Source organism: Gambusia affinis, linkage group LG11 (assembly GCF_019740435.1).
Source record: "Gambusia affinis linkage group LG11, SWU_Gaff_1.0, whole genome shotgun sequence".
Taxonomy (NCBI): Eukaryota; Metazoa; Chordata; class Actinopteri; order Cyprinodontiformes; family Poeciliidae; genus Gambusia; species Gambusia affinis.
The window spans coordinates 16,151,217-16,178,656 of record NC_057878.1 but is presented as its reverse complement, the minus strand read 5'-3'; the positions used below and the strand labels follow the sequence as shown (position 1 = coordinate 16,178,656).

The window sequence follows — 27,440 nt, the reverse complement described above, 5'->3', positions numbered from 1 at the left end:
CAAGTGGATTCAGTTTTGATTTGTTTAGCTGGATACCAGTAGTAATGAAGAACACCCAGTGTACAAAATGATGAGATAATTCTTCACTGACCATAGAGACGGTTTTTGTTTCAAAATTATTTTAGGCTATGAAAATACATTTTTAGAAATTTCTGAGTCTTTTGTTTTTAAGAGACTTCATGGATTTAGTTCAGTAGCCATACATATTAATTATTTTAAATGTGGTCAAGTGCTGCAGTTGAGACCAGATGGTTGCATACATTTGAAAATAACACAAGGTTTTGTTTTCATCCGTCTCACTGTTTAAAGTTACAATTCGACTAAATTAATCCTTTTTGCTCAGTTAAGATTACTTCAGTTATTTCTGTTTACTAAATGTCACAATGATGACATGCACAAATCCATTTCTCTAATCAGTTTCTTCATGTTCAGAAGTTTACATACACTTTTTTTTAGCTCTTGGAAGAATTGCTTGATGCTGTAATGTGCTATACATGTAAACTTGTATAGCACCTCAATTAGCATTTTATTTCCCTTCATTTTGACTGAAAGCATTCTGATGTTCAGTCTATGACTGCAGTTTCTCCAGGATGTAAAAACACACCCACTCCTCTGTTTGTCGTTTGCCATTTTATTAGAACAAGCACTATGCAGCAGCAGTGTACAGTGTCCATGGAAAGATATGTACTTAGTTAAAATTGCACTTTAGAAGGTATCCACTAGGGAGTAGGTCTGAATAAAACCAAGCTGACTTTAGTGCTTTGTGATCCGTGTCAGTCCACAAGGAGGATTGGGTCCAAGTTAGAAAATAATAACCTTTCTTTGTAAGGCATCAAAGACATTCATTGGCAAGCGAAAGTTGTCTAGACATGCAGGTGGAGCGATGGATGTAGAAAGCTTCAGGTCATCTTTTATTTATTTATTTTTTTCTCTCCTGATTCTATGATACAAGGACTACGAGAAGCACTGCTTTGAGCTGCTGGGACTCAATCACTGAAGCCGGTGGGGGAAAGGAAATCAGCTTCAGCGGTGAAGAACGTCTTTAAACCGCCAGCATGATGCAGTCAGAACAAAAATACATTAAATCTAAACTATTCTGTCCGGAGGGGACGCCTCAGTGAGTGTAATCGCCTGCAGGTAGATGGAAAGTGTGACTTTCTTTAATGGCATTCCTTCTTCGTGGATGGCGTTCCTGTCAGGTGTGTGTGTGTGTGACGCATTGATAAATGCATTAAGGCACAGCAAGTGAAACTGAAGAGTTTTAGCGTTGAGATTGTGATCCAGAATTTTCTTTTTCTTCCTTCTTTTAAATAGAGTATCACATAGATGCGAAGCAGATCTACTTTTTTTGGTTTTTAATCTTCACTCTGGCTTTATATATATATATATATTCTTCCCTCACCCTGCAGTCCAGAACTATAGGAAGCAGTTCAGATGTAGGACAGTATACTCACACACTGTGTGTTAGAAGGTTATTTTAAAAGGATGTTATATTAGTCTGAAGAAGAAAAGAAAAATAGGGAGAGCTATTCAAAACCTTAAAGCGTCTCTGTTTTGCAGTAAATATACAAACTTTATATAACTGTCTTGTTTTTTTTGCAGAAGCAAAAGATGTAGCAGTAAGTTTTCTGGGGAATCCGACATAAATCTGGTTAAAAAAACTGTAAAAAAAAAAAAAAGTAAATTACCCTGCTGTTCTTTTACATGGCAACCTGTAGGTGTCGCTGCTGCCTCAAACTTTATATAGTCTGCTGCCTCGTAGATTTAAAATCATAGCTTCAATAACTCGTTAGAAAGGTTGGTAATTTGTCTTCAAGGAAATTAAAAAAGATGTGAAAAAATGTGAAATTAAAGTGTTTTGCATGTTAAAAGATGTCACAATCTCTACCACACTTTTGCTTCATCTTTTCTCACACTGACACTGAAAACATTTACACTGCCTCTCAAAATTATTCACAACCCTTACATTTATTTCACATATTTTCGCAGCCACAAAACGTAATGCGTTTCTAATGAGACTGTATGTGAAGCAGGAGTATAAAGATGCTGTTTACATTTTCTACGAATATCTGAAAAGTATGAAAACAGCGTCATTCAAAATATCCAGCCGGCCTCCTTTACTATGAAGCATCTTTATTAGCACATGAAGTACACCTGCGTGTAATCTAAAATAGATGAACATAAATTCAGGGCAGTCATGGAAGAAAACTTCCTAAAGGCAGCAAATGATTTGAGATTGGGGTATTCATGGGTTAGAGTGGCCCTGTCAAAGTCCAGATCTATATCCAAACGAGAATCTGAAGCAAGATTTGAAATATTTCAGTCTAGACGTACAAAGATGCTTGAGACATATTCCAAAGGACACGCCAGGGTTACTGGATAAGAACTTACACATTTTAGATTTTTATTTGCAAAAGCATATGCTTGTTTCCTTTTCCTTCCACTTCACAGCTATGCGTCACTATTGTCTAAAATCCCAATAAAACACATTCAGGTTTCGTGGTTGTGACTTGACAAAATGCAAAGGAGTTTGTGAAAGTAAATACTCTGGCAGGGCACCATCTGCAGACAGGAAAAACTAATTTCTAATGTATCCTTACAACACATTCTGACCCTAAGCAAGTCTTTGAGGTTTTGTATAATTTAGAAGAGTTGAATTTATGGAAAATAAGTAATCATGACAATGTTTTAACTATTCACCATCTCTTCTATTTATATTCTAAAGCAACCTACATGTTTTACTCGTGTAAATGTGTTAGTAATGTGACCTCTTTCCACTGTTTCTGTTAATCTAGCATGAGTCAATTCCCCAGAGAACATTCTGCCACCTAACAGATTCATTAGTATTAAAAAGCAAAAATAAATAAAATCTGCCAATTCAAATAATTCTTTCACACAAGATATTCTTCTTTTTTTTTTTTTATAAAAATACTTCTTTTTTTTTTCTCTACAATATTTGATGATATAGTAAATACGGCTTTATGCCGGTGAAAGCCGCTCTCTAAGCATGCACATATCGGTATGTATTCAAAATGTCTACTCCATAGACTAGTCTAAGCCCAACTGCTGTCTGGAAACGAAATGGCTTCAACTAAAAGGCGCCTAATCCTTTTGACTCGTATGGGGGTCTTTTTAAGGCAAGGACAAACTGGGAAAGTCAGAAGAGCTGAGGAGAGATCTACGCAGTAGTGGCAACCCAGCTTCGACAAGCAGGATGAGGATGTTTCCACGGACGGGTGACCATGTAGCAGCCCCTCGACGTTCTCAGCTCCGCAGTCCTTCTTGTCCATGCACACAGATGTCGCCGAGTGTTCCTGTCCAACACCCCGCTGTGCATAGGTAAGAGCCTCCTGGTCGGCAGCGTTGGAGGCGGAGCTCCGTGTGCTACCACAGGCTGACGGTGGGCTCCATGTTGATGAAGCCGGGGTTTTTGCGGAGCTCCCAGTACATGTTGTTGGAGACCCACCTCTCCCTGTGGTTGGCATCCACCATTTTTCTGCACAAAAAGGGCAAAATGATGCAAGATTTTTAGCTTTTTTTTGTAATAAGAGAATATTTTTCTGATGATTTCTTTTTGTTATATTTATATAAAAGAAGCACTCATTTATATACAAGAGCATAAAAGTGGTTATATTAGTAAAAAGATTAGCTAAACCTTGGATTTTCACTCATATACATTAAAATTTCTTCACTGATTTGCGTCTTTATCATATGTTTTATGCATTCCAAAGTTTTTGTGCCTTTTTTAAATAAGGAAGACATGCCTTGTAGTTACCAGGTAACTTTTCTTCTCTTACTAGCGGAATTTCCAAGAAACCATCATAAAAATCCTTCAAATAGTTGCTGTAGTTCAGTGGCATCCAAACATTTTTATGTTCCCATTTGAAGGAACATAAAAAAAGGAACGTGCATTGTTATTTAGAAAAGCAAAGTAATTTGGTTTTCTAAAAAAAAAAGTTTTTGTATGTATTTCTTATTTTTAGCAGATCAATAAACTAAACATGCAATACTTTAATGAAATGAACATAGAAGTCAAATTTTCTGTCAAAGTCATCGTAGATCCAAAACATAAAAAAGGGTCTCTCACATTGTCCATTTGAAAAGAAAACCGTAAAGTTCTACAATTGTCTTTATAATTTGTTGACCGTGAAAAGGTTAATTCTATGTTCATCAGAAAGAACACAGAATATACTGAATTTAGCCGAGCTTTATGCAAGGGTAGGACTATGTCTATGAAATCAAAATTAAAAGTGAAGAACATGATTTACCTCAACTTTTAGTAAGATTCTAATTCATCTGTAGAAAATATATTTTAAAAATTTCTATTTTCTTTAACTGTGCATCCACTTAAGGGCCACAAAAAATCCTTCCAAGGACCGCAAATGGGCCCCAAGCTGCACTGTGGAAACTGTTCTCAGCTCAGTTGCAAAGCCACTGAAAGATGACTTCCAATTTATTTCCAGTAAGAAGCAGAAACAGCTCATATTTTTCTTAATCTTAATGTTCACAGCTATCGCAAAAACAAGATCATGTCATTTTGATGGGTGCAGACAGGAATTTGAGAATCAAGCAAAGACAATCTGACTAAAAACAAAAGGCATTTATTTAAGGGGAAAAAAAGGAAGCAATTCAGGCCCATTTGGTTCTTTGTTTCTAAGTAGATGCCTCCTTATCCTAAAAACTGCTTGTAAAACCCTTAGCAGCAATTACTGCCAGCAAGTGTTTGCAATACCTTGCGATATGAATACCTTTACACATCAGCGCATGATGATTGTTGCCATTACAATCACCATGGCAGCCTGAGCAGAAACGTGGGACTCAGCAGGTGAACGTCGGGTAATTATCTGCTTCTCTCTCCAGTTTACACACACTTTGATTCAGCTCCAACAAAAATCAAATCTTTGTAGAACTGCCACAAGTTTCATCTGGTCATTGTGTTTTTTTATTTTAAATTCAATAAACGTACTTCAATCTACAGTGATGCTTTATAAGAAGAGTGATTGTTCCTCGGTTATGCTTCAGCAGGTCTTGATCATTTTAGATCATGCATACAACACTAAAATCTGAAAATTACACAGCCCCTAAACTCTATTTTACATTAATTATCTCTCTTTCTAATTATTTAATAATGCCTCTTGCCAAAAGACTGCAGGAGACAGGCAGCAGCTCCTCCGCAACCCTGCTAGGATAAGCGGGACTAGATGACGATTTATCATTTTTATGCAAATTTTGAGATGAAAATAATAGTTATGTTGCTAATTTCCTTTATGAACTGAGCTATCACTGCAGTTTCTAGTGGAGCATGATGAAGCTGAGCTCCCACTAGTTACCGCAGCAACATAACATCAAATATAAGGTTCAGATCATCTATACATCCAACATGAGTCACTGTGAGAAAAGGTTTGGTTAAGTTTGTTCTATAAACTGACAAGTTTAGAATCACTGAGTTAGAAAATCCTCTTTGCTCAGTGGTTCTGTGTTTAGCTGAGTCTCTTTGTTGGACAGAAATGAACTGTGTGATTAATTGAACAGCTGACAAAAACTTTCTGTACTCCCCTATTTTTTCTAGGAAATTTTTGTTCTCTGAGGGCTTCTTGGTTTGACTGTACATTTTTGCTGGACAAAAGGAATTGGTGCAGCTACTGTAACTTCCTGCACCCTCCATCTTTCCAGAGAAAGTGCTTCTGGCTCAGAGTTGAGCTGTGTCTCTGAAATATTGAGCCACTGACCAAGCATTTGCTGCCACTACCATTCTCTACTCTACTTGTTTTTGTTTTGTCATAGAAAGGCCTTGTTACTATGATACTACTTCAGCAATTAACTCTGTGCACTCGTTATTTTTGTTTCCCGTAGAAAACAATCCTGGTGCTTTTCTTGTGTTTTTTTCTTGTTTCCTCCCTGCCCTGTGAACCCCCTGGTGGTTGCAACAGACGGCTCCTCAAGCCCAGCCTAGTTCTGCTGAAGTTTTTCTTCAGTTAAAATGGCACGGTTTCTCTCCACTGTCGCCACATGCTTAATCAGGAGGAGGGACTGGAGCAAGGTCAACGATCAGATGCAACTGACTGACCTTCTTTAGACTGATACCAGCTGGTGTTACATGATTAACTATATTCGTCAATGATATGTAATAATTTGATTTAAATTAATACTCTGAGATGATATTCATTGAGATCTTACGCTGTATATAACTTTGCATCACTTTGTGTTGCAGGTTTCTGCATGAGTCATGTTTGTAATTGTTTAAAATGCTTCCATGCATCACATGGGAGGCACTTCAGTGGTACGTTTTACAGGCTAAGTGTTTGGGATTACAAAATCAACGTCATCTGGGTAAAAAGATGCGTTTTCAACATGAGGCTTGCCCTTACTTAAAGAAGCGTGGCTGGTGTTTGATGTCGTTCTCCTCATTCCACTTCCTCCTGGCTCTCTGGGCGTCTTCGATGCGCTGCTTCTCAGAGGCGGCCATCTCCACGTTTCCTTCCTCCAGATATCTGTGGCAGCAAAAGGAGAGATAGCATACTAGGAACAAAAAAGATGAAGCTCCTCCAGAGAACATGTTAAAGAACACTATTTAAAACTATTGCCTATTTTTTTTTCTTGATTTTGTCAAGTTTGCTATGTTTACTGTTACAGCCACAAGGATCAGTGTAGTTCATAGGACAGTTGTGCTCAATTGTGAAGTGTAAGGAAAAGTTTTGTCACACACAAAACTCTCAAAAGTAAAAAGTGGGTTTATATTTGGCCCCTCTGAATCCAACCTTTGGCTACAATAACAGCTGTGGGGTTTTGGGGTACGTCTCTACTAACTTTGCAAATCCAAACTAAAGTTTTGCCCCATTATTCTTTGCAAAATAGCTGAAGCTCAGTCAGACTGGAGTTTCTGTTTATATAATTTTTGAAGTCATATCATAGATTCCTAAATGGATTTAAGTGTAGATCCCACAGCATGATCATGCCACCGTCTTGTTTCATCATGTGGATGATGATTTTTAGGAGTGAATACTCCACCACACATAGCATGTGGGACAAAATTATTAAATTGCAGTCTCACCTGAACAGAGATTCTTCTTCATGTTTTTAAAATCCATGGTTTTCTTTCTATAGCAGCTTTTGTCTTGACACTCTCACACATGCAAGGTGTGTTTGTGTTTGTTCATGTGTGTTCTCTGACAAACCTACTGGGTCTTTCTAACACAGCTTTATTTATACACACAGCTGGACCAGATCACTTCTAAAGACAATATATGAGCACAATTAAATGGCACTTTGTGTTGGTCTGTTGCATAAAATCCCAATGAATTACATTGGAGTTTGTGGTTGTGATATGACAAAAACGGTGAACTCTTATGAATACTTTTGCAAGACATCATTTCTCTAGCCAGGAATGGCTGTCAGGGGTCTGTACCTTTGATCAGGCCTGAATCGAGCATCTGTCCGCGGCAGGGCATCTTTCAGCTCGGGGCACAGCTCATTCAGCTCGATGGCGAATCTGGTGAAGCCGTAGTACAGCTCGTAGTCTGTCGGCATGGAGCCTGAGGAGGAAAAGCAATCAGGGTTCCTTTCAGCTCAAAGATCAGGAAGAGATTGGCTTTTTATACAGCCGGTATTAGTTGAGGTCCAGCTGTGCGTGAAAGGATGGCACCTGGTCTCCAGACGCATTTGGCAGATGGTGGGACGCCGCAGTAAAGACCTTCGTGCCATTTCCCAAAAAGCCTGTGGATCACTTTTCCCTCTTGGTCCATCACAAATCCCTGGACCTCGTTTACGTTGGAGCTCCAGTAATTTCCCTAGGAGAAACAGTCTCTGATAAATCAGCTAATAAAAGAAAATCAGATACTTACAACGTCATAAATATATACATAAATGTTTTTTTTACCTTAACAAAGGTAAGTTTGCAAAGACAAGCGCTGCTCTTCGTGTTTCTGATGGTGATCTCCCCGTAATGTTCGATCCACCGCCGTCCACTGAGGATGTTGTGCACACAGGTGGTGACTTTATTCCATTCATAATGATCTCCAAACCTGCAAAGAAACACGCAGCTGACACAACCGAACATAAACATTTGAAATTCACAGCATCACTCTTTTTCTGGGATACGGACAAGCGAGTCAGAAGTTTACATACACTTATCATTGTCATGAATTTCAGATTTCGTTAAGGGCCTTAGATAATTTATTTGTACCCTTCTCTTTCAGGATGCCCTGATCATACAACATATAACTTAAAAATATTTTCTTCAAACAAAAGCTAGGTGCAAAATTTCTTTCTTTTTTTTTTTAATTTTCTGTATTTCATATAAGGTTACAATTATGCTTTTTTTATTCCACAAATTAAAAACCATACAGAGCTGAAGAGTCTTCTGATTCAGCTCTATGTTGTTTGCAAACTTTTGACCAGGACCTAATGTTCTAAAGTAAAAGAGTATATTAATATTCAATGTTCTAAGTCTGCTACTTCCAGCTTAACCTTTAATAGCAGATTTGTTTGATAAATATCTTTCCATGGGTTTTATAGTCATTTTACATTATTATGCATGGTGCAGCTCATTAATTGCTCCAAGACTGACAATGTTTAATGAAAACACAGGACAGTTTTCTAAACTCAGCGCGACAATAAATCTGAAAACCTGCTGGGTTGAAATAATTAAACCACTTTCCTTTAAGAACAAATTGCTGCTAAGTGATGGGGTGAAAGTTACCTGGGAATTGTGAGATTCACAGAGCCGATTGGTAAAATTTCCATAGATTTCCCCCAGAATTTGTTTTTCCATCTCACATCTAGGAAGCAAAAAAAGCAGACAAACATTGGGAATCAAGCCAGAAAAAGTTATTGTTAACAAGAGAGTTTACTCCTGATGTTTCCTATTTGCTAAGTCAGACTCTCTCCCAGGAGCCTTTAACTAATCAGGCAGGTAATCTACCTTGCCAGAAGGTGAAGTTCTTGGATTCGCAGTGGCAGGCGGAGATGGGAGGGTGGTGGCTCACCTGAGAGGAAAGATCAAACATGAAGAGTCACATTTCTCATAACATTCGCACTAATGTTCATAGATTTGTGTTTCGTCAAGTTTCTTCTCTTTCTAGTTTTTTTTATTAGAGAATAGCACAAATATAAGAATGTAATAAAGCAGATTTAAATAGAACAGAGACGCAGATTTTACCACTGTGCTCCATCAAACACGCCATAACGCATTACTACATTAATCATCTTTGGCAGACTTACCTGCTCAGAGAAAAAGCAGAAGCCCTTGTCTTCCCGGATACATTCGTAAGTCTCTCCAAGCAGAGGGTTGAATGGCTTACTTCCTGCTCTGTAGTAAGTGGAGGAGTAGCCCGAGACGGCGAAAGCTGCGACGAGAACCTGTGATGGAGACAGAGCAACAGGAAAGAGAAAGGATTAAGCGGCTCGTTGTGACACCGGGGATTCAAACCCGATCCGAAGGTTAAAAGCAATTAACACCTGACGGCCAGGCCTTCCAGTAAGAGACACAGGAACTTACTGTTGATGATCTGAGTGAGATTTAAACACAACACTTTCATTTGCAGAATATTCTTAAAATACATCCCCCATTGAGAAGTCAGCATTCACATTGTGAACATTGGAAAAAAGTGAACCATCCATCCATCCATCCATCCACCCACTTTGAGTTTGAGATCAGATGACCTCAAACTTGAACTTTGTGTTTGTTTACCATGCGCTCAAAGGGATCCTCGGTCTCCGCAGCCTTGTCCAGCAGCTCGCTGTACTCCAGCTCCTCACACATGCGCTGCAGCGTGTTGAGCGGCTCGTTGAGCTCCACGGGCATGGACACTTTGGACAGGTCTTTGCCGATGTTGTTCCTCAGGATGTTCCACAGGTTGATGTTGCTGGTGTCCGGGCAGGGAGCCGGCAGGCAGATGCGCCGCCCGTTACGGAAAGCGCTGCCAGCAAAGTCCCCATTGGCCACTGAGCAAAACAAACAACAATGTGACTCTAATGATCGTTAGAGAATAGTGACCAACATTTAGCTAAAATATTGCCTGTTAAGAAACAGTTTCTTTTTTCTACTATTTTCCACAGGCTTTCTGTAGGTTTTAGGTCTGGGGAATGTGATGGCCATGGAGGAAAGGTGGATTTTGTCTCTATTTTGATTTGAGGTTTCATGTTTGAGATTATTAAAATCATGCTTATGCTTTTACTTTTATTCATTTATATGCCAGGCCCTGCTGGAGCATTTGTTCCAGACCAAATATGTGGTTCTAGTTAAAGACTTAGAAAAGTTTAGCAACACATTTATGTTTGAAATGATAAAACAAAGGAGCCTTTTTATGGCATTACTCCCACGCAACTGCATCAGGTGACAACTGCAGATGTCACCTGATGGTTTCTAGGGAATTTTTAACATTTTTAAATTGTTGCTTTAACACCAGATATAAAATGTGCACATTTTCTGGCTTTACACCTCTCTGTGGAATGACATTCGTTCTCTTGTCTTTCCCATTTTGAAGAATGGCTAATCTGTGGGCATCTGTGTCACTTCTGTTTCCTCAGACATAAATAGACTGCTAACGTGTGATAAATCATAAAGATTTCAAAAAATTAAGTCATAAATTAAGCTATGTTTTAGTGAAACTGACTTCAAAGGAAACTGTCCAGGTACCATTAATCAGCATTATTATTTATTTAAAAAAAAAACATTTTTTCTTAAATATTTGTTCTTACTGGCTTTGCAAAAAAAAAAAATCGTAAGAAATTGACTAAAAAAAAATTAGAGATACACATAAGTCAAAAAATTATAAATAATTTCTGAACTCTAAAGAATTAAAATGGCATTATCTGATCTTTGTAATCATGGGGATTTTATAATCAGCTGAAGCAGGAGTGAAACGGAAATGTGATTTTGTTGTTTCCTGAGAGAATAGTGTCCTTTATTTCCCAGGCTATAAAATAGGTACTAAATGTTGGCGGCTCTAATAATGTATCAAACCCCTTGAAATATTGTTGCCAAGAACACAGAGTATTTTCTCTTTTCCTGTGCGCTTTATTGCCTTCTCTCCTCCTCTGTGTGGGATGTGGCAGAGATGAAGGAGGGAGATCCCTTCCCGACTGCTTCATAAAGCCTGAGAAAAGCCCTCGGCACAGAGCAGCACTGCAAAGTCAACTGCCTCTGCAACACTGATAAATGGTTTCGCCAGTGAAAGCGTGTGTCTGTCGGTTTGTGCGCGGCATTGTGGGAGCAGCACAGCTTATGGGACATGTAGGAATTCCCTGCTTGGCTCATTTTCTTTTCTTTTTTTTTGGTCTCTCTTTCGAGACTGCAGATGCTCGTGGTGGCGCAGAAACCGGACCTACTTTGTCGGGAGACGATGTCGGTCACGCTGGCATTATCCTCAGAAATGTTATCGCTGACGTCGCTGACGTATGACTCATCATCTGAGCCCTGCGAGACGGACAGGTGGACAGCGAGGAAAGAGGGGGTGCGTTACTAACTGATCAGAGCACGGTGCAGATTAGCCTTACACACAAAATGTAGTTTGCCTTTGGCTAAAAAACTGCAGCAGCAACTATCTGTGTTACTGCGGTAATAGTAGTAGGAGAGACTGCAGCATTTTCATACTATATGGGAACACAAAGAGGTCATTGAAGGCACCAGAAAGGAGGGCATTGCAGCTACTTCACCTGCAGAAGTATTTACACCCCTAATTCTTTTCCATATTTCGTGACCTTGATATAAACTTCAACATATTTAACTTGAATAATATTTAACAGAGAAAAACAAAGAGTCAAGTGGAAGGTAAAATATAAGAATAGCATGCAGAGGGACTTATTTATGATGATACCCCTATATTAAATATCGGCTACTCGCAGATATTCTTGTATCTGCATATTTAAAATATGAAGAAATAAGAAAATACAACTTCAGAAGCTGAAATATTAAGGAGCAATGCAACTTGATATGGTACTGGAAGCAACCAATCCAGGAACACTATTTATTATCCTTGCTGCTGATTAACTCCCAGAGTGGGATAAAAGGAAGACTGACTGCAGATTCCACTAAGCACATTAAAGCATATTAAGGCATATTTATGGTTTTGAACTGTTATAAACATTTTTAGAGGAGAGGTATTTGGAAATGTCAGGCATTCATACTGCGGGTCCACTGTACCTCTGGTTTAGATTGCAGCAAAGAATATGATATGTAAACCTATTTCACTACTTTTATACCGAAGTTGTGACTTTTGTACATCTTCTCAAACTTAAACGAAGCCCTTCTTCTTTTTGGTTAACGTGTATTCAACAATTGGTAACATCAATATACACCTAAGGGTAAATTAAAGAAAATGGTTAGAGCCTCTAAAAACATCCCAACTCAGCAACCCTCCAAAAGAAAAAAAATAAAATAACAGCATTATGGGTTTTTAAGAAAGAAAACATTGCTTTAAAACTTTTTCCCTGTTTGTAGAGGTCGTCACAGCTAACCACAAACACTCAAAGCCAAATTTTACTTCTACTTCACAAATAAGCATCATCATTGCTATTGTGTTGATCATTTAGATAAAATTCCAATAACATATATTGAAGTTAGTGGATATAGTGCAACAGTCTGCTTTTAAAAAGGAGACAGAGCAGAAAAGGCTTTTTTAAAGCGACTGAACTTAAAACCTTCTGCTCTACCTCTAATTTTCAAGCTGCTCTCGTTAACCATCGTCTGATTACAGCTCCTTGGTTTTTCAGCACAAGAGCCAATTTAAGCCATCTCTTAATTTAGTCCAATCACAACACACACCTGCCAGCCTTTAAACATCTTCACTGTCTGTTCGTACCTCGTTCTCCGACGAGCTAGCTGACAGAAGCACTTCCTGCGCATCAAAGAACTCAGAGACAGACTCCGACATGGAGAGTCGGCTTTCATTAGAGGCCTGCTGAGTCAGAGGGATCCCCATCTGCTCCACGGCCTGCAGGCAAACACAAGCAAAAGCAGCGTTTGTTCACCCTTTCTCCACGTGATGACAGCATTCGGAGCCGAGCGGACCTGAGCAAACAGAAACAGAAACAGCACCCGAGGGAGCAACGGCGAGTTCATATTACAACATGTGTCTCGTCGCCATAAGGCAGGCTCCCGTCCTTTTTGAATTAGTCATCTTTTCTATTAACCTTGATGTCAGGTTCTGCATCAAATAGTGTTCATTTAAGCTTACGCGGCAGGGTGTATCGAAAAAAGCATAAATCTTTGGGACAGGAATCAATAACACCACAGACAAACGTAATAAGCAAGCACTGCAAGAACCTGGACGTCCCCTGGTAGATGAGATCTTATTGATATCGACAATAAGATCAAATTGGCTGCATCAGAGAGAGACCGACAGCAGTGACCTACCTCATCAGGCATGGCGATGATGTTCACGCTGACAACTTGTTCCGTCAGGATAGATTCAGAGTGAATGCGGTTGAGGCGGCTTCGAAGCTCCGCGTTCTGGGCTAGAGCCTGAAAGTTAAGAAGCGTGATGCAAACGTTTTAAGTAAAGACGCTCTAATCAATCAAATCACACAAAGAGTCTAGAGCAGAGATGCCAAACTATAATCCTCCAGGGTCAGCGTCCTGCACCTTTTAGGTTTGTCCTTGCGTGAACAAGACTAAATGAATAACTAAACCATGAAGCTTATAGGCAATTTAGCCAGTTAGGATGTCAGCCTTTCTTGATTTTTTCAACAAAAGCAGAAAAATTATAATTTAGGAATTTATCTGTTTAACAGCCATTAGCTGAGGAAAACTGAACATTTGAATATTAAAACTAAAAGAAATATTTTATGTAGAAATCGATATAAAAAGACCTTTGTTTCTAAAATTTTTAATTCTATCTTTTAGATGATGAAATAAGGCATAGAATCTGGAAATGTAGACATGTTTCATGCTCCGTTTTCATTTTTCCGTACTTATCCAGACTTGGAATTGACAACATCAAAGTCTGTCGGAACCCACAAAGGCAACAAGAGTGGATTTTTATTTCGTTTAGCATTAATGCTTGGTGAAAAATGGATTAGGTTTCTCCACTGTTAAGAGACAAGGCATCAGGAAGCAAACTATTGTGAGATGTAGCAAACGAGCCAAATGTGTTTAAGTGGTTATTAAAATAAGTAAAAGAAGAAATGTGTGGTGAACTAAATATAGATCCTCCCATTGAAGCCCCAGGTACTAAAACAGCTGTATCTATAGCAACTACTAACCACAGATTATCAACCTCCCACAGAGCTTCACTGGGAAATCCGACCTGCAGCCTGAGAGAGCCATGTCACACTAACATCCAATTAAGGAAATAACAAAGATAAAGCAGTAAGTGAAACATTTCACTAAAATTATGCCAACGGTTAGAAGGAGGAAGAGTCCAATTAATTCGCTGGAGTAAAGAGACAGCCCTCAGGAGTTTGGTTAATGAACTGCGATGCACATCTCCCTCCATCACCAATTAACTGGGAAAAGATGATTGGGCTTTCCTGACTGCCTCGACTCGGCTTTCATCTGCACAAGTCATCTTTTCCTAATTGTGCTATCTGAGACTCTTAAGAATACACAGTGGGTTGTGTGATTTCTTCAAAAATAAATTGAGGTAACAAGAAAACAAAAATATTTTTGTCATTTCCCATTGCCCCCCCCCCAAATTATGATCCTTTAAGGCAGTGGTCTCCAACCTTTTTAGTACAGCGGACCGGCCCAAGCCTTCGTAAATTTCCTGCGGACCGGGGGGGGGGTCGTGCGTGCGTTGTGAAGATCGAACCGGGGGGGGAGAAGGGGGGGGTGGTGCGCGCGTTGTGAGCTGGCGCAAGACTCAGCCCTCGGCATCCGGTGTACGATTTTCAAAATAAAAGCTCCTCCAGATTCAATACATAGAACGGACATATTTAATTATTTCTTGCGCGGCCCGGTACCAATTGGTCCACGGACCGGTACCGGTCCGCGGCCCGGTGGTTGGGGACCACTGCTTTAAGGCACAAAGGTAGCCACATTTGCTTGTAAATAGTTCAGGTTACAGGTGAGGAGGAGAAAAAAATTAAAATGAAAAATACCAGCGACAGAGACTTCCTTATAGAGATGATCTGGGATGACTGGTCGGACTGCTCCTGCTCAGAGAGAACCTGCTTGATCTTCTCTTTCTCTATGGCCACGGTGTTGAAAGCCGACTTCAAGAGAGAGTGGACTGTGGGGAAGCAAGAAAGAAGCAGAAAACTGTTGCTTTACATAATCGGGGTAAGAAACCACATCCTTCCTTGAGTTATTTGACATATTAAATGACGGAAGAATTTCACAAAGGTTAAAACTCAATGTGTGCCTGATGAGAAACAGTATAAATTGCATAAATTGAATATAGTTGTTTGGGAAAAAAAGGCAACTTCTGATTATGGAAAAGTTCAACAGATTTAACTATGAGAAAAAAATGTGCCTGTTTCTGAAACTGAAAAGATAAAAAAAAAAATTATACATTTTCCCTTAAAACACAACTTAGAGATTAAAAAGGAGACTGATGTTAAAAATGTATCTTCATTTCTTTATTTTCAATATTTTTTTTAAATGTACTTTTTCCAAAACACAAGGGCCCAGTCTGCCTTTACACTGCAGTTCAAGATTAAAACACATGTACTCAGGTTTGTGCACTGCAAAGATCTTTTTAAATTTGCACCTGAGAGCAAAATTCCTAAATTTTACACCAACATCATTGCTGCTTTTACTGAATTTCATCAATATTTAATGTGGAATGATCCCAATTTGTGCTGTGCTGCATCTATGCTTTGACCTTTACTATGTCATTTGTAATTTTAAGTGCTTTCCAGACTCTTGAAACAGGACAAATTGGATTTTTTTGAACAAAGTCAGTCATGCAAAAAGACAGCCTTTATCCAGGAACGGCAAGAAAGCTGCTGCTGACAGAATCGAAGCATTTGACTCAAGCCAAACAGCAAACGTGGAAGAGGGCGATATTTTCAGACGACAAACATTCACGCAAACATTTGGGGTTTATTGGAAACCTACAGCATTGTCCCAAACAGGGCACTGGCACCATTATGATGAGTCAGAAGTTGATAGAAGGATTGATGGACCTAACTATGAAATACTAAAAGAAATCTTGTTGGGGGCTCCAAAAGTTTTGGACTGAAGTTCACCTCATGTTTTAAATCAGGTCAAGATTTGGAATGAGCCAGGAAAAGACTAGACCTATATGCAAATGAGAATCTGGTCAGAGAGTATTTATAAGAAATTGGGGCAAAATGTCCATTTTCTCCCAGTTTACAGTCCTGCCTAACTTTGCTTTGATGTATCACATCAAATCGCTACAAAATAAACTGAAGTTTGTGGTTTTATTGTGAGAAAAAGTGTGAAAAAGTCCGAGAGATTTAAATGTTTCTTTGCATTGTTTATATAGGAATACCAATAAAACAAATTAACTGCTTAGCAATCACCTGCCTACCTTTCTGGGCAATAGTGCAGAATTCCTGCTGAAGTTTAATGTAGTCGCTGGCATACTCCACACTGTCTGACAGGCGAGAAACTGGGGGCTGGTAGTCCCCGAGTTCAGCACACAGGTTTGGATTGGAGGAGTGGAGGCGGACAGGCGACAAGCTGGCAGACAGAGGAACCTGGAGAGATCACAACCGCAGGGAACTACTGTCAGAAACACTACAGTACTGCGCTTTTCTCTGTCTTACAATCAGAACCAGCTGCCAAGCCGGAAACCAAATGTTCATCTATTAAACTCAGTGAATCTGTTGAATTAATCTGACAAAAAGATTTTCTTTTTATGTTATTTACGTGGAAGTTAAATCAAAGAAAATACCACCCCTTACCACCAAAAAAAATTCTAAATTATTCTGTTATTGCATATTTTATAATTATAAAATTCAAAGTGAAAAGTCAAAATAATGGAAATGTTTCACCATCCTTTAGTTTTTTTTAGAAACATGCAAAAAGGATTATTTACAGGATTTAATCTTAATTTTAACATTGACATTAGGGTTTTATGCAAAAAGTTGAAACCCCATTAGTTGTGTCAGCAAACAGCATATAGATTTATACATTAAGCAAAAAAAAAAAAAGGTGTATCAGTGAAAAGTGCTCAAGCCATGACATACAGGTTTCTGTGAGCTGCAGTGCAGACAAGCCATTTTATTATAGTGAGGTATTTATTTCCTGATTAAAAGGATAAAAATAAAAGAACAATATTTAGGTATTAACTGGATAAAAGTCTCACATTGAATCAGATTCTGCCACTTTATGAGACATGATTGATATTTTGTTAGAGCAGTATAATCTCACCATGAGTATATAAATGTCCTGACGTCATCAAATCACTAAACTTTGTTCTGAACTAACAAAACAACGTACTATAAGTGAACACACAAATTTGGCTTAGAATTAAGTAAATTATTAGCTGCGGCTTAATTATTTCCCCTCGCCGCTTACATCTAGTGAGAGTTTAACCAACCCAACCCTGATAGTGTGCATGTGTGTTACCTGCAGTTGGAATTTTGCATCTTTGCCGACACTTTTTGTTCTCCATCTTCTGTTCAAGCGCTTTTCTTTCTTTGACAGTTCTACACAATTGGCCTTTGAGGCACATGTGGATCGAGCAGTGCAAAGGGAGGTTAACAGGACAAACACGTCATACAAAAGAAGCAAGAGTTAGCTGCACATAGACTGCAGTGAAATGGCATTAAAGAACAGCTTTTTAAAAAAAGAAAATTAGGCTGCAAACAAAAACAATGGTATGCTGTTTTATTTGTGAATTTGAGCCAATCACTATAATACACAACAAATCAATAGATAATGATAGGTCATAGGGGCTGGATGGGTCAGGTGACAGTGTAGCATGTGTGTTGCAAAACCTTATGCACATTTTAGTTTGGTTCGCAAACTAAACAGATTAAAGCATACACCGTGGCTGCATATTTTAAATCTCACTCAGACTCTTCAGCAACCATCATGTACAGCAATGAATGCAATTCAATTGTTATAATCCTTTGCTTTTGCTAGCTTAATTTACTTCATCAAATAGTTCAGTTCACAATCAGTTCAGCTTCGCACGTTGATTTCTTAAACAGTTAACCGCCTACTGATGGTCATTGCCACAGGCATTGTGATTCTGTGTATGCAGTGCTGCAGCGTAAAGGTCAGCAGCCAGAGTGCAGCTGTGGAGCAACACACATGCCATGCAAATGGTGAGAGATGAACGAAATGTCGGCAACTAATGGGACACATTTCTCACTCCAACTAACAAAAGACCTAATCACCTCCATCTTTATCTGAAGACTCCTCTCTGTCTGTATCTCATATATGCACACTTACACTGCTGGTGAGACACACACTCATCAAGGGCATGAATATATATGTTTTTCAACTTAGAGATTTTAAAGATGCAAATATTATTCTAGAATGAAATGATTAGAAAAATGAACTATGTCAATAAGTTCCAGTCAAATTTATACATAACAGACCAAACGTCTTGGTCAGTGTTATCTCAGTCCATGCTGGTGCTGAACGTGCTACAGTCGTGTAGCAGTGACTTCCTGTTTTGTCACATTCCTGGTTTTTGTGTTTTCTGGGTTATTCATTTATTATCATTTTTCTTTCCGTCTGCAGATTAAAGTTTGAGTCAGAGAGCTGAAACTGGGACACAGTTGGGAGTTCCAACAGAACAATGATCATCAGCAGCCGTCAAAACTGGTTTTACAATTGATAAAGCAGGCTTATCGTAATGGCACAAATACTTACATTTGTAATTGTTTGGGCAATTTGAACAAGATTTACCTATTTGGATAAGAAGAATGTTTATATGCAGCCAAAATTGTTTAAGGTTTATTTAATATATTACCATTAACAGATAAAAATCACAAGATGCTTCAGGAAAAAAAGAGCAAAAATACATAAATTAATTAAAATCAAAATAAGAGAAATAAAAAACACCTAAAAATGTTATTATTTCTATTTTTTTTAGAACTAGTATGTATAATTTTGACTCTGCGGTTAAGCTTGTCCACCTGATTCTATTTTTAAAATAGCAGACACTATCTACTGTACAGCTGTTGTATCTTCACAGATAAACAGATTAAGTCTTTAAGAGCTCAAAATGAAAATGATCTTCATGTCAATGAATAATGTATGTGAGGTTCTCACCAGCAGCAAACCTTCCAGTGGAAAAAGACAGTTGTAATGAAGTACTGACTACAAGTTCATCCTCAACGCTGCTGTAAGTGTGTTTCAGTATATGCTCTCAGGTGTGTGTTTTACCTGCATATCTGTGAAGTTGGGCGCTGACTGTGTCCTCTGCAGGATCTCCAGGCTCTGCAACAACCGGCTTAACTCGGTCAGGTTAGACTGGCAGCCTGCGAGCTCTGGAAATGAAATTTACACCCACCAGCTCACAAACTCATTACGCGTCATGGCACAAGCACATCCACCGTTGAGGGATTTATCGAAAGGTGGCAGGCTCGATATAATCTACTCTTTTGTAAAATCCCAAATGTCGCCTTTCGTCTCACTCACCCTCTGCACACTTGTCCATCTCCTCCGACTCTTGAAGCCAAGCGACCACCCTGCTCTGACCGTTGCTGTAGGACGCCTGCAGGCTGCTGTTGCTGCTGCTGCTGGGAGCCGCCGGCTGCCACAGCAAGCTGCTGGACTTGGGCTGCTGAGGTGAGGTGATAACAGACAGGGTCAGACAGGCTGATCGGTCCGAGGCATCGCGCCAGAGTCTACTGCACACAAGTTAAGAGAGGACCACTAGCTAGTAATGATACCCGGGAAATATTCTGGATTAAAGCAGAAGGGATTCATTTATAGATTATTTTCCAAGAAACAAGTTTTATATTAGATCAACTAAAGCAGTCTTATGAAAACAATGCAGCCAGATGGCAATTAAAATGAGATGTTTTCCTTTTTTTTTTTGGACTGAGAAGAAAAACTCTGTTTTTTTGTGTAATTGATGACCTTATAATTTATTTGGCCTAGTAATGAAGCATGTGAAAAATTTTAGTTGGGAACCAGGAACTGAATGCACAAATTAAAATGTATTTTAGTCTTTCAATTCGCTACTTGCTTGAAATTACATAAATCATATTCAAAAATAAATACTATGAATCACTCCACCATTAATCTGTTACAGGAAATGCTCTGCACTTTACCGTCTGCCTATGGGTTTGCCTGCACTTGTGTCCCAACTTAAATACTAACATGACAAAAAGTAAGACAAAAAAAAGAGGAAAACATATGCAGTAAAGAAGGAAGGAAACCAAAAAGTTACCTAGGAAACAATATTTAAATAAAATAAAATTTTTATTTATTTTTTTCTCTTTTTTTTTGTATTTCTACAGATCCAAAACAACCCAGGAAGCCAAAGCTAAACTAAAGATGAGCTAAATGCTCTCAGTAGAGAGTTTCTTAAGGTAAGACAAGGTAAAGTTTGAGCTATTTGGCATCAGTGATGAGAAGTATGATTGAAAGAGCTGAGGAGAAGGTCTTAAACTTATAACCGCAGTTCCAAATGTAATACATAGCGGTGAGAGCATCATACTGAAGGCCTGTTTGGCTGCTATTTGAAACTTGAGACAGAAAACGATGCCACAGTCATCGAAACAGGTTTTGGAAAGCATAAACCAGGTTAACACTGAGCTTCTGAAGTGGTCTTCCCACAGCTCTGAACTGAATCTTCTTTAAAGTGCAAGAATTATGTTTAAAAGTAGAGTCTACAGGCGGACGACCACCCTCCACTAACTTTGGTATGTAGCGTCATCAAATATCTGGCAAGAATCACACAAAAGCTTGTTGATGGCAACAAAAAAATGTAGGTTAGATGTAACTTGCAAAAAAGCATTTATGTACATATTACTGCAGGTGTATATAAATATCTGAGCCTGTAAGTAAAAAGAATGCTTCAGAATTACTCCTTAAGTTTCCTGCAGCGCACTTAAAACAAAGCAAACAAAACAAATGTTGAAGGTTTTCAGCAGCAGATTATGTTGGATTATGGATGCAAGACTTGTTGTGAACTAACTATTTTAATTGGAGTACATTAATCTCACTATTCTGGATGTGAAAAGTCTGTTTTTGACAAAAGCATCAACTGCCTCTACAGTTACATTTATGATAATCTCAAGAATCCCAACTTTCCAATGATGTATAATATGTATATGTGCATAGAAAGGGTGTCACAAAAAACCCATATGTCCTACTAATGATCATGAAAACCCCATAATGGAACATTAATGCTGATGATGAGAACATAAAGACGTATGACCGCATGTCAAAGTTGGATCAATTTTACACAGAACCCATCAGGAAACTGAACACCGACCCAACACTTTGTTATCCTCAACCAGCACTTATATAAAAGCTGCTGTAGAAATGAGCTATTATACTGAGCTTGAATAAATGCTGCCACCCTGAACCCTTCTTTGATCCAGGCTTCCAGCATCTTCAAAGTGTTTGATGCAGTAGATAATTCTGACTCCTGCCATTTGAGCCAATCTTCAGGGAGAGCTCATCGTGCTGCAGCCAGCTGCTCGGGATCCAAATCCTACTGATCACCTCTAATGGCCTCCATGTGACTCAGCAGCACTCCCACGAGGAGCTTCTCTGGCCCTATGCTCACATTTACTCACACTTCAAGCACTCTTACAGAGGATGGGCAATCTTTTTTGTCATCTTAATGGTCTGGATACAGTTTCACGTCTTGCTTTATTTTGTTAGGCAGATATATGTCTATAATCCACAGGTTTTCTATGCATTTCCATGTTGAAATTCTGATAATAATAATAATAATAATAATAATAATAATAATAATAATAATAATAATAATAATAATAATAATAATAATAATAATAATAATAATAATAATAAACTTTGCAGTGAATTTAAGGCATAATTTTCTCCAGAGGTCAAATTTTAAATAGGAAACCAACAAAAAGAAAATCACCTTAGAGAAAAGATAGATACAACTTATAGGCATTGATGATGAAACACAATCTGGAAATAAAAATACTTTCCAGTGTTTATCCAGAACTGAAATGACTTTTACCAATGATGTTAGTAATTCTCCCGTTAGAGAAGAAAATACCATAAAAATGGCAGTAATTACACCAAGGAGCGTGTTTCCATGTCAACTGTGCTTTATATGCAAATTTAGCCCCTGAACAGAACTTCCTCTTTTCAGTTTTATCACGTGTTTACACACATACAAAAAGAAATAGATAAATGTGAACATGTAAATGTTTTCCCCCCATATTTTCGTTTTAACAGAGAAATAAAGTGAAAAGAAGCTCACCTTTGTTTCATTTACTACAATTGGGGGGGGTTTGGGCGTCTCCATGGCAGCTGGAGGAGGAAACGTTCGCATCGTGGGCTCCCGGGGAGAGCGCACTATCTCATTCTGTCGATAGAGTCGGTGATGGCGCAGCTTCGACACCCAGGCGTCAAAGATGTCTTGAGACTTGACCTGGACAGGAAGTAGACAATGAACTGTGACCTCTGTCACTTACCAAGCTGCTGTTTTTCACTTTGATATAGTGAGTCATCTAAAGTGTTACCTTCAGATGATAAATATGCTCCTCAGTGTCCAGGTCGATGCGACGCGCCCTCTTTTTGATGGACATGACGGAGAGGCCAACATCGATGCTGCCATGAAGTTTTCCCCTTTGAATCTGTGGACATTTGGCAAAAACATCCAGACCTCCCCGTAGCTTACACACATTATCAGTATTTCTGATACAGATTTGGGACACAAAGATTTATCTGAACAGTTCTTTTTATTTAAATGGTCATACGAGAGACGACTTCAAAAACAAAAATTTGATGCACAGATTTGACTTAAATTTAAAGCCCGGAGTCAATATGAGATTCATAACCAAGATTAGTGTTGTGCTTAAATTAACTCAACCCATGAAAAGCATCTTTCATATTTACTAACTAGACCATCCATTTGCTGTTATGACCTGTGGACAACTTGATTGACTGCAAAACATCAGCTAAATTCATGAGGAATCTTAACCCATCGTGGACAAAGGTCTCCAGTTCATTAACCCTCATTTGTCTTAAATTATATCAAGGCTACAAGGATTTGTTTTGATTTAAGGGCAGCAGAGTTGTTCAATAAAGTGAAAAGCGAAAGTCCTTCTGGCCCAATAAAACTTGAACTCTCATTACCTTATTCAGTTTTAGACATTTTTTACTGTGCAATAACTGTTTAAAGCAGAAAACAAAAAGCACATGCCACATCTTGCCTACAGGGCTGAGATGGTGACAAAACATTGATGCTCTTAGATTTTCATGCTGCAAACACCTTTTTTAAAGGGTAAAAGTCACTCCAGTTTATTACCTATTAATACATCTTCTGAAACCAAACCCTTGTGGACTTTGAGATATCCTTTGGATTATTGTTGTCTGAAGGCCTGAACACCCAAGTTTCAGCTTGACATTGGTTTACGATAAGATATTTCTCCCAACACGTCTTAATGCTCGATTTTAATCCGTCTGACCCTCCACACGTTGCAGACACAGACACAGACATCTTCATCGTTTAGAATGTGGTTTACTGTGGAAACTGAACTGCCACTCAGTCTCGCTCCACGTCTTCATAACCACTTGACTCATCAGTAATCCAGGGGGAGGTATTGATAACTTCCTCCTTCTGCCATGTTTAGGCGGCTGAGCTATTGCTTCCCTTAGACGTGTTCGAAATACCTTCACATGTATCTCGAGTTACATTCCGGGTCTATGCCATCTTGTTTGTGCCAGGCAGTGTTCTCTAAACTTTCTGGACAGTTCTTAGCCATCTTTCCAACATGCAATAAAATGCAATTATTGAAGCCCTCCATTGGTTACATCAAGAGTACCTGAGAATGCGTTTGATTTGCAAATCTGTGCAGTGATGAATTCAGGGGGTCGAATCATGAATGCAGTACTCAGTGTAAATAGGCCCCATAATAAGAGTTGTAGTGTAAGATGTAGTTATAATCCATGCAATATTAGTTTTATGTCGCTGCTTAAACAGCTCTTGTTTAAATTGTTTACTGCAAACATCTAAACGGCTTCAAATGTTAACAATAAACCTAATGGGGTTGAAGACTTTTAGGAGCAACTATTTGCACAACACAGTTTATCTTCTTAGTATGTAATATTTCTGTGGTTCCTGCGAGCGTTATATTTTATGTTTCCTTATAGGTTCTTAACAAATGTTGATCACAGTGATGGCCCTGCAGACAGTGGAATCCAAAATGTGCGAGACTAAAATGTTTTGTTACTATCATGCATTGCGTCAGACAGTTTTGCTTTTTGTGCATACGCAACACGCTGCAGATGTCTCAGCTGACTCACTGTCTGTCTTAGCAGAGGTCAGACCGGGCAGCTCTGTTTCTGCCCGCAGGGATGACGGTCAGGATTACTTACATCAATAGGGGTCTTGGAGTACTTCAAAATACCATTGTCCAGAACAAAGAAACGCTGCAGAATAATAAAAAGGAAGAAAAAAACAAGAGTACCAATGTAGAATCGGTTAAATAACAACAAAGACTTAAAAATGATAAAGAGAATGACTTCAATGAAGTGGCCTTTTAATATTCAGCACAGTTTTGATAATGGATGAGTCTGACAGTGCATTTTTTGTAGAAGAGAAATCTTTTGTGTCTGGCCTGGCCTGTGGATCGTACCTTGTGCCATCCTTTCAGGGGCCATTTCCTTTTCTTCAACATAAAACCTTCATGTTTGTCGGGCCTTTGGACGTTGCTTTGACCGATTTTCAGTCCCTCGATTATTTCCCAGCTGTCTGCCTCCTGGAGAGGAAGAAAAATAAAAAGCCGTGTCAGAACTAATCCACTCACTCCTTTAGTGTGATACACAAACAGGACACAAGCAGGCTGTAATAAAAAGAAAATATGGCCTTGTCATAGGAAAAACAAGAACACGTGTAGTGCTTTTTTAAAGCCAGCTAGTACAGCTTTAAAATAACAAAATACTGTCCCCCTGTGCTCTCTCAGCATTTCCACCTCATTAGCTTTTTCCTGACTACGCTCTTTGAGCTCTGAGAGGGTCTGTAAATCAAAATGATGCCTGTGGGGAGGAACGGTGGACAGGTCATGCAGGGACAGGTGACATCCAACCTTTGTCCCTCAGGAGGAGACACGTGGGAGAACGGGGTCACTGATTTGATAGCAGGAATATGACCAGTAACAGAGTAAGAAACATGATCCTATTTTCTGTCTCTCTGCGGAACCATCAGTTTCACTAAAGAAAATGCTGTTGGTCTTCATAGACTAAAGGAAGAAAATAATTATGGGGTTCATTGCCAATACATACCTGCAAATTAATGCAGTTAGTTTTTATTGTTCAGGATTGGTCATCTCTATCGCTGTCATATAATTTGAAACTTTCAAATATGTATTTCAACAGTACTTTTTTCAGACATAAATGATTATACAACAAAATTTCAGTGGATCTAAAAACTACAGATTGGACATTTCAGGTTTGAAAGTATAATAGATTTTGATATTCATGCAAATATACTGTATGCTGCAGAGAAACCATATGCATTTGTAGCCAACATCACCAGCCCAGCATATTCCTGTCTTGATATTTAATCTTTCTACTTATACAATTTGGCATAATTAATCTAAAGTGGTTGGTTTCCTGGCATGGATCATAATTTTCAATATGGTCAAGGACTGTTCAGAGGCCTGTGTTTACGTTTTAACCTCACTGTAAAAAGAAAAAAAAACAAACACATCTCTATTTAACTGTAAATTAGACTTTTTTTCCCTAGTGTATCTAGTTGGTGATTTGAGTTGACGTTAAAGATTTTGGAGATAGCTTGAAAGTGCTGATTTTGGAGCAGAGGAATCTTTCTTGATTGTCACTCTCTGAGACCATATTGACGTTAAACTGTTTCCATAATAACTTGTTGTATCACCATCTAGACATGAACCTGGTAGGTCATGAGATGTTCCTGAAAATGTGACCCAGGTCAGTTTCAGCAGAGGTAGCAGTTTGCTGGTACAACGATCCGAAACACATTACATTTGGTTCTGGAATGGATAAAGTAAGATTAAGTTGCCGGAATGGCCCAAACCTCAACGCTTTTAAAAATTTATGGACTCTGCTTAGAAGCCGGGTCAGTGCCAAGAAATCATCCAACGTAAATGAGCCCTACTGATTCTGGTAAGAGTTGTTTAGTATCCAGTCTGTGTTAGGCTCTCTGCAATTTACTAAGGCATATTTAACCAAATATGAGAGTATGTATGCACATTTCTGAGTTTGTATGTATATTCTGATCCTGTGTGAATTAGAGCATCAGCAGTAAATTTATAACTACACATACCTGTTTCTAAAATGAGTTAGAAACAACTGCTTGAAATTGGAGTTGCATAATATCAGAAAAAGACGCATGCATCGTGATATTAATATTGAAAATCAAATAGTGAATTTATCAGTCTGCTCTCTTTTCAACCACCATAATGTTTTAACTCCTTTCTGTCAGCGATGACATCTACAGTCACTAAAATCTACATCAATTATGTCTATAGCAAGCAGTTAAACTCCATGCAGCTGGCCAAATAAACTACTGGCAAGCGGAACACGAATGCGTGATACTAGAAAAATGTTAGCCTTTTAGACATTGTACTCAAGTACTTCTTTAAATTTGCAGTATTGTACATATTGATATCTCTGAAACAACTGAAAATCTATTTTTTGTGCCATTTTACACAATTGGTCTAAGCATGGAGCCCTGTCGAACACCAGTTAATAAACACATTAAATGTCACACATTACAAAAGTGAATTTTGTAATTAAAAATGTAGGTACTGTATTAAAAACCAAGTAATCAATGACCTTTTAAAGGATTTGAAGGCAAACATCACACAAGAAGGTGTAAATGAAGGAAAATTATAAAAGCAAATTTTTTATTTTACGTTTAGCCAAATTGATAAAAGCTTTAAAGTAAGATGTGGATAAGTAAGACAACAAAACACTTAACGCATTTGATTAGATTTTGAATTCAGCACTTGAATCAGTAGCATTGCAGTTTCTGAAACAAAAAGTCAGCTTAGTATGCACAAGCTTCACTTCTCAAGCAACAAACAGCCTGTGGCTTCTCGCTGCACCATGTGACGCTACAACCTTCAAGATGTCTTGCCAGGGGTGCATGATGACAGCTACCCTTGGTTTGCAGGACATTTAACAAAAGAGGACAACAGCTTGCTTAATCTAACAAGTCGGCAAACAGATCTGGGTGGTAATGAGGTCATATACCTCCACTGTGGGGGCAAATGCCTTGTGAAAATGGGGAAGTAAAGGAGTTTAAAATATACACCAATGGTACAAGTCAGCTGTTACCTGTGTAAAAGGTTATGCTTCGATGCCTCTTCATTTAACATGCTACTGCTGCAGCTTATTGTATATACGTAACGGCGTATAGGGCGATAATGAAACA

General features: G+C 38.6%; 1 protein-coding gene across 2 annotated transcripts in view; it reads right to left on the bottom strand.

Moving 5' to 3' along the window:
* Nucleotides 1–357: 357 nt before the first annotated feature.
* Nucleotides 358–27,440, bottom strand: part of osbpl6 (oxysterol binding protein-like 6) — a 42,878-nt gene continuing 15,795 nt past the window's right edge. Inside the window, exons 3-23 of one of the 2 annotated variants that reach the window (XM_044131568.1) lie at nucleotides 24,664–24,786; nucleotides 24,404–24,457; nucleotides 22,546–22,659; nucleotides 22,284–22,454; nucleotides 19,508–19,652; nucleotides 19,253–19,356; nucleotides 17,480–17,572; nucleotides 16,437–16,605; nucleotides 15,040–15,170; nucleotides 13,355–13,462; nucleotides 12,801–12,932; nucleotides 11,329–11,416; nucleotides 9,689–9,942; nucleotides 9,220–9,357; nucleotides 8,921–8,984; nucleotides 8,699–8,777; nucleotides 7,877–8,021; nucleotides 7,643–7,787; nucleotides 7,406–7,532; nucleotides 6,369–6,491; nucleotides 358–3,496 (exon numbers count right to left, since the gene is read on the bottom strand). In XM_044131568.1, coding sequence (XP_043987503.1) covers nucleotides 3,385–3,496; nucleotides 6,369–6,491; nucleotides 7,406–7,532; nucleotides 7,643–7,787; nucleotides 7,877–8,021; nucleotides 8,699–8,777; nucleotides 8,921–8,984; nucleotides 9,220–9,357; nucleotides 9,689–9,942; nucleotides 11,329–11,416; nucleotides 12,801–12,932; nucleotides 13,355–13,462; nucleotides 15,040–15,170; nucleotides 16,437–16,605; nucleotides 17,480–17,572; nucleotides 19,253–19,356; nucleotides 19,508–19,652; nucleotides 22,284–22,454; nucleotides 22,546–22,659; nucleotides 24,404–24,457; nucleotides 24,664–24,786 — 2,619 coding nt within the window. In that variant the 3' untranslated portion in view covers nucleotides 358–3,384. The remainder of the gene's footprint in view (nucleotides 3,497–6,368; nucleotides 6,492–7,405; nucleotides 7,533–7,642; nucleotides 7,788–7,876; nucleotides 8,022–8,698; nucleotides 8,778–8,920; nucleotides 8,985–9,219; nucleotides 9,358–9,688; nucleotides 9,943–11,328; nucleotides 11,417–12,800; nucleotides 12,933–13,354; nucleotides 13,463–15,039; nucleotides 15,171–16,436; nucleotides 16,606–17,479; nucleotides 17,573–19,252; nucleotides 19,357–19,507; nucleotides 19,653–22,283; nucleotides 22,455–22,545; nucleotides 22,660–24,403; nucleotides 24,458–24,663; nucleotides 24,787–27,440) is intronic. The other variant, XM_044131569.1, reaches the window with a different exon arrangement.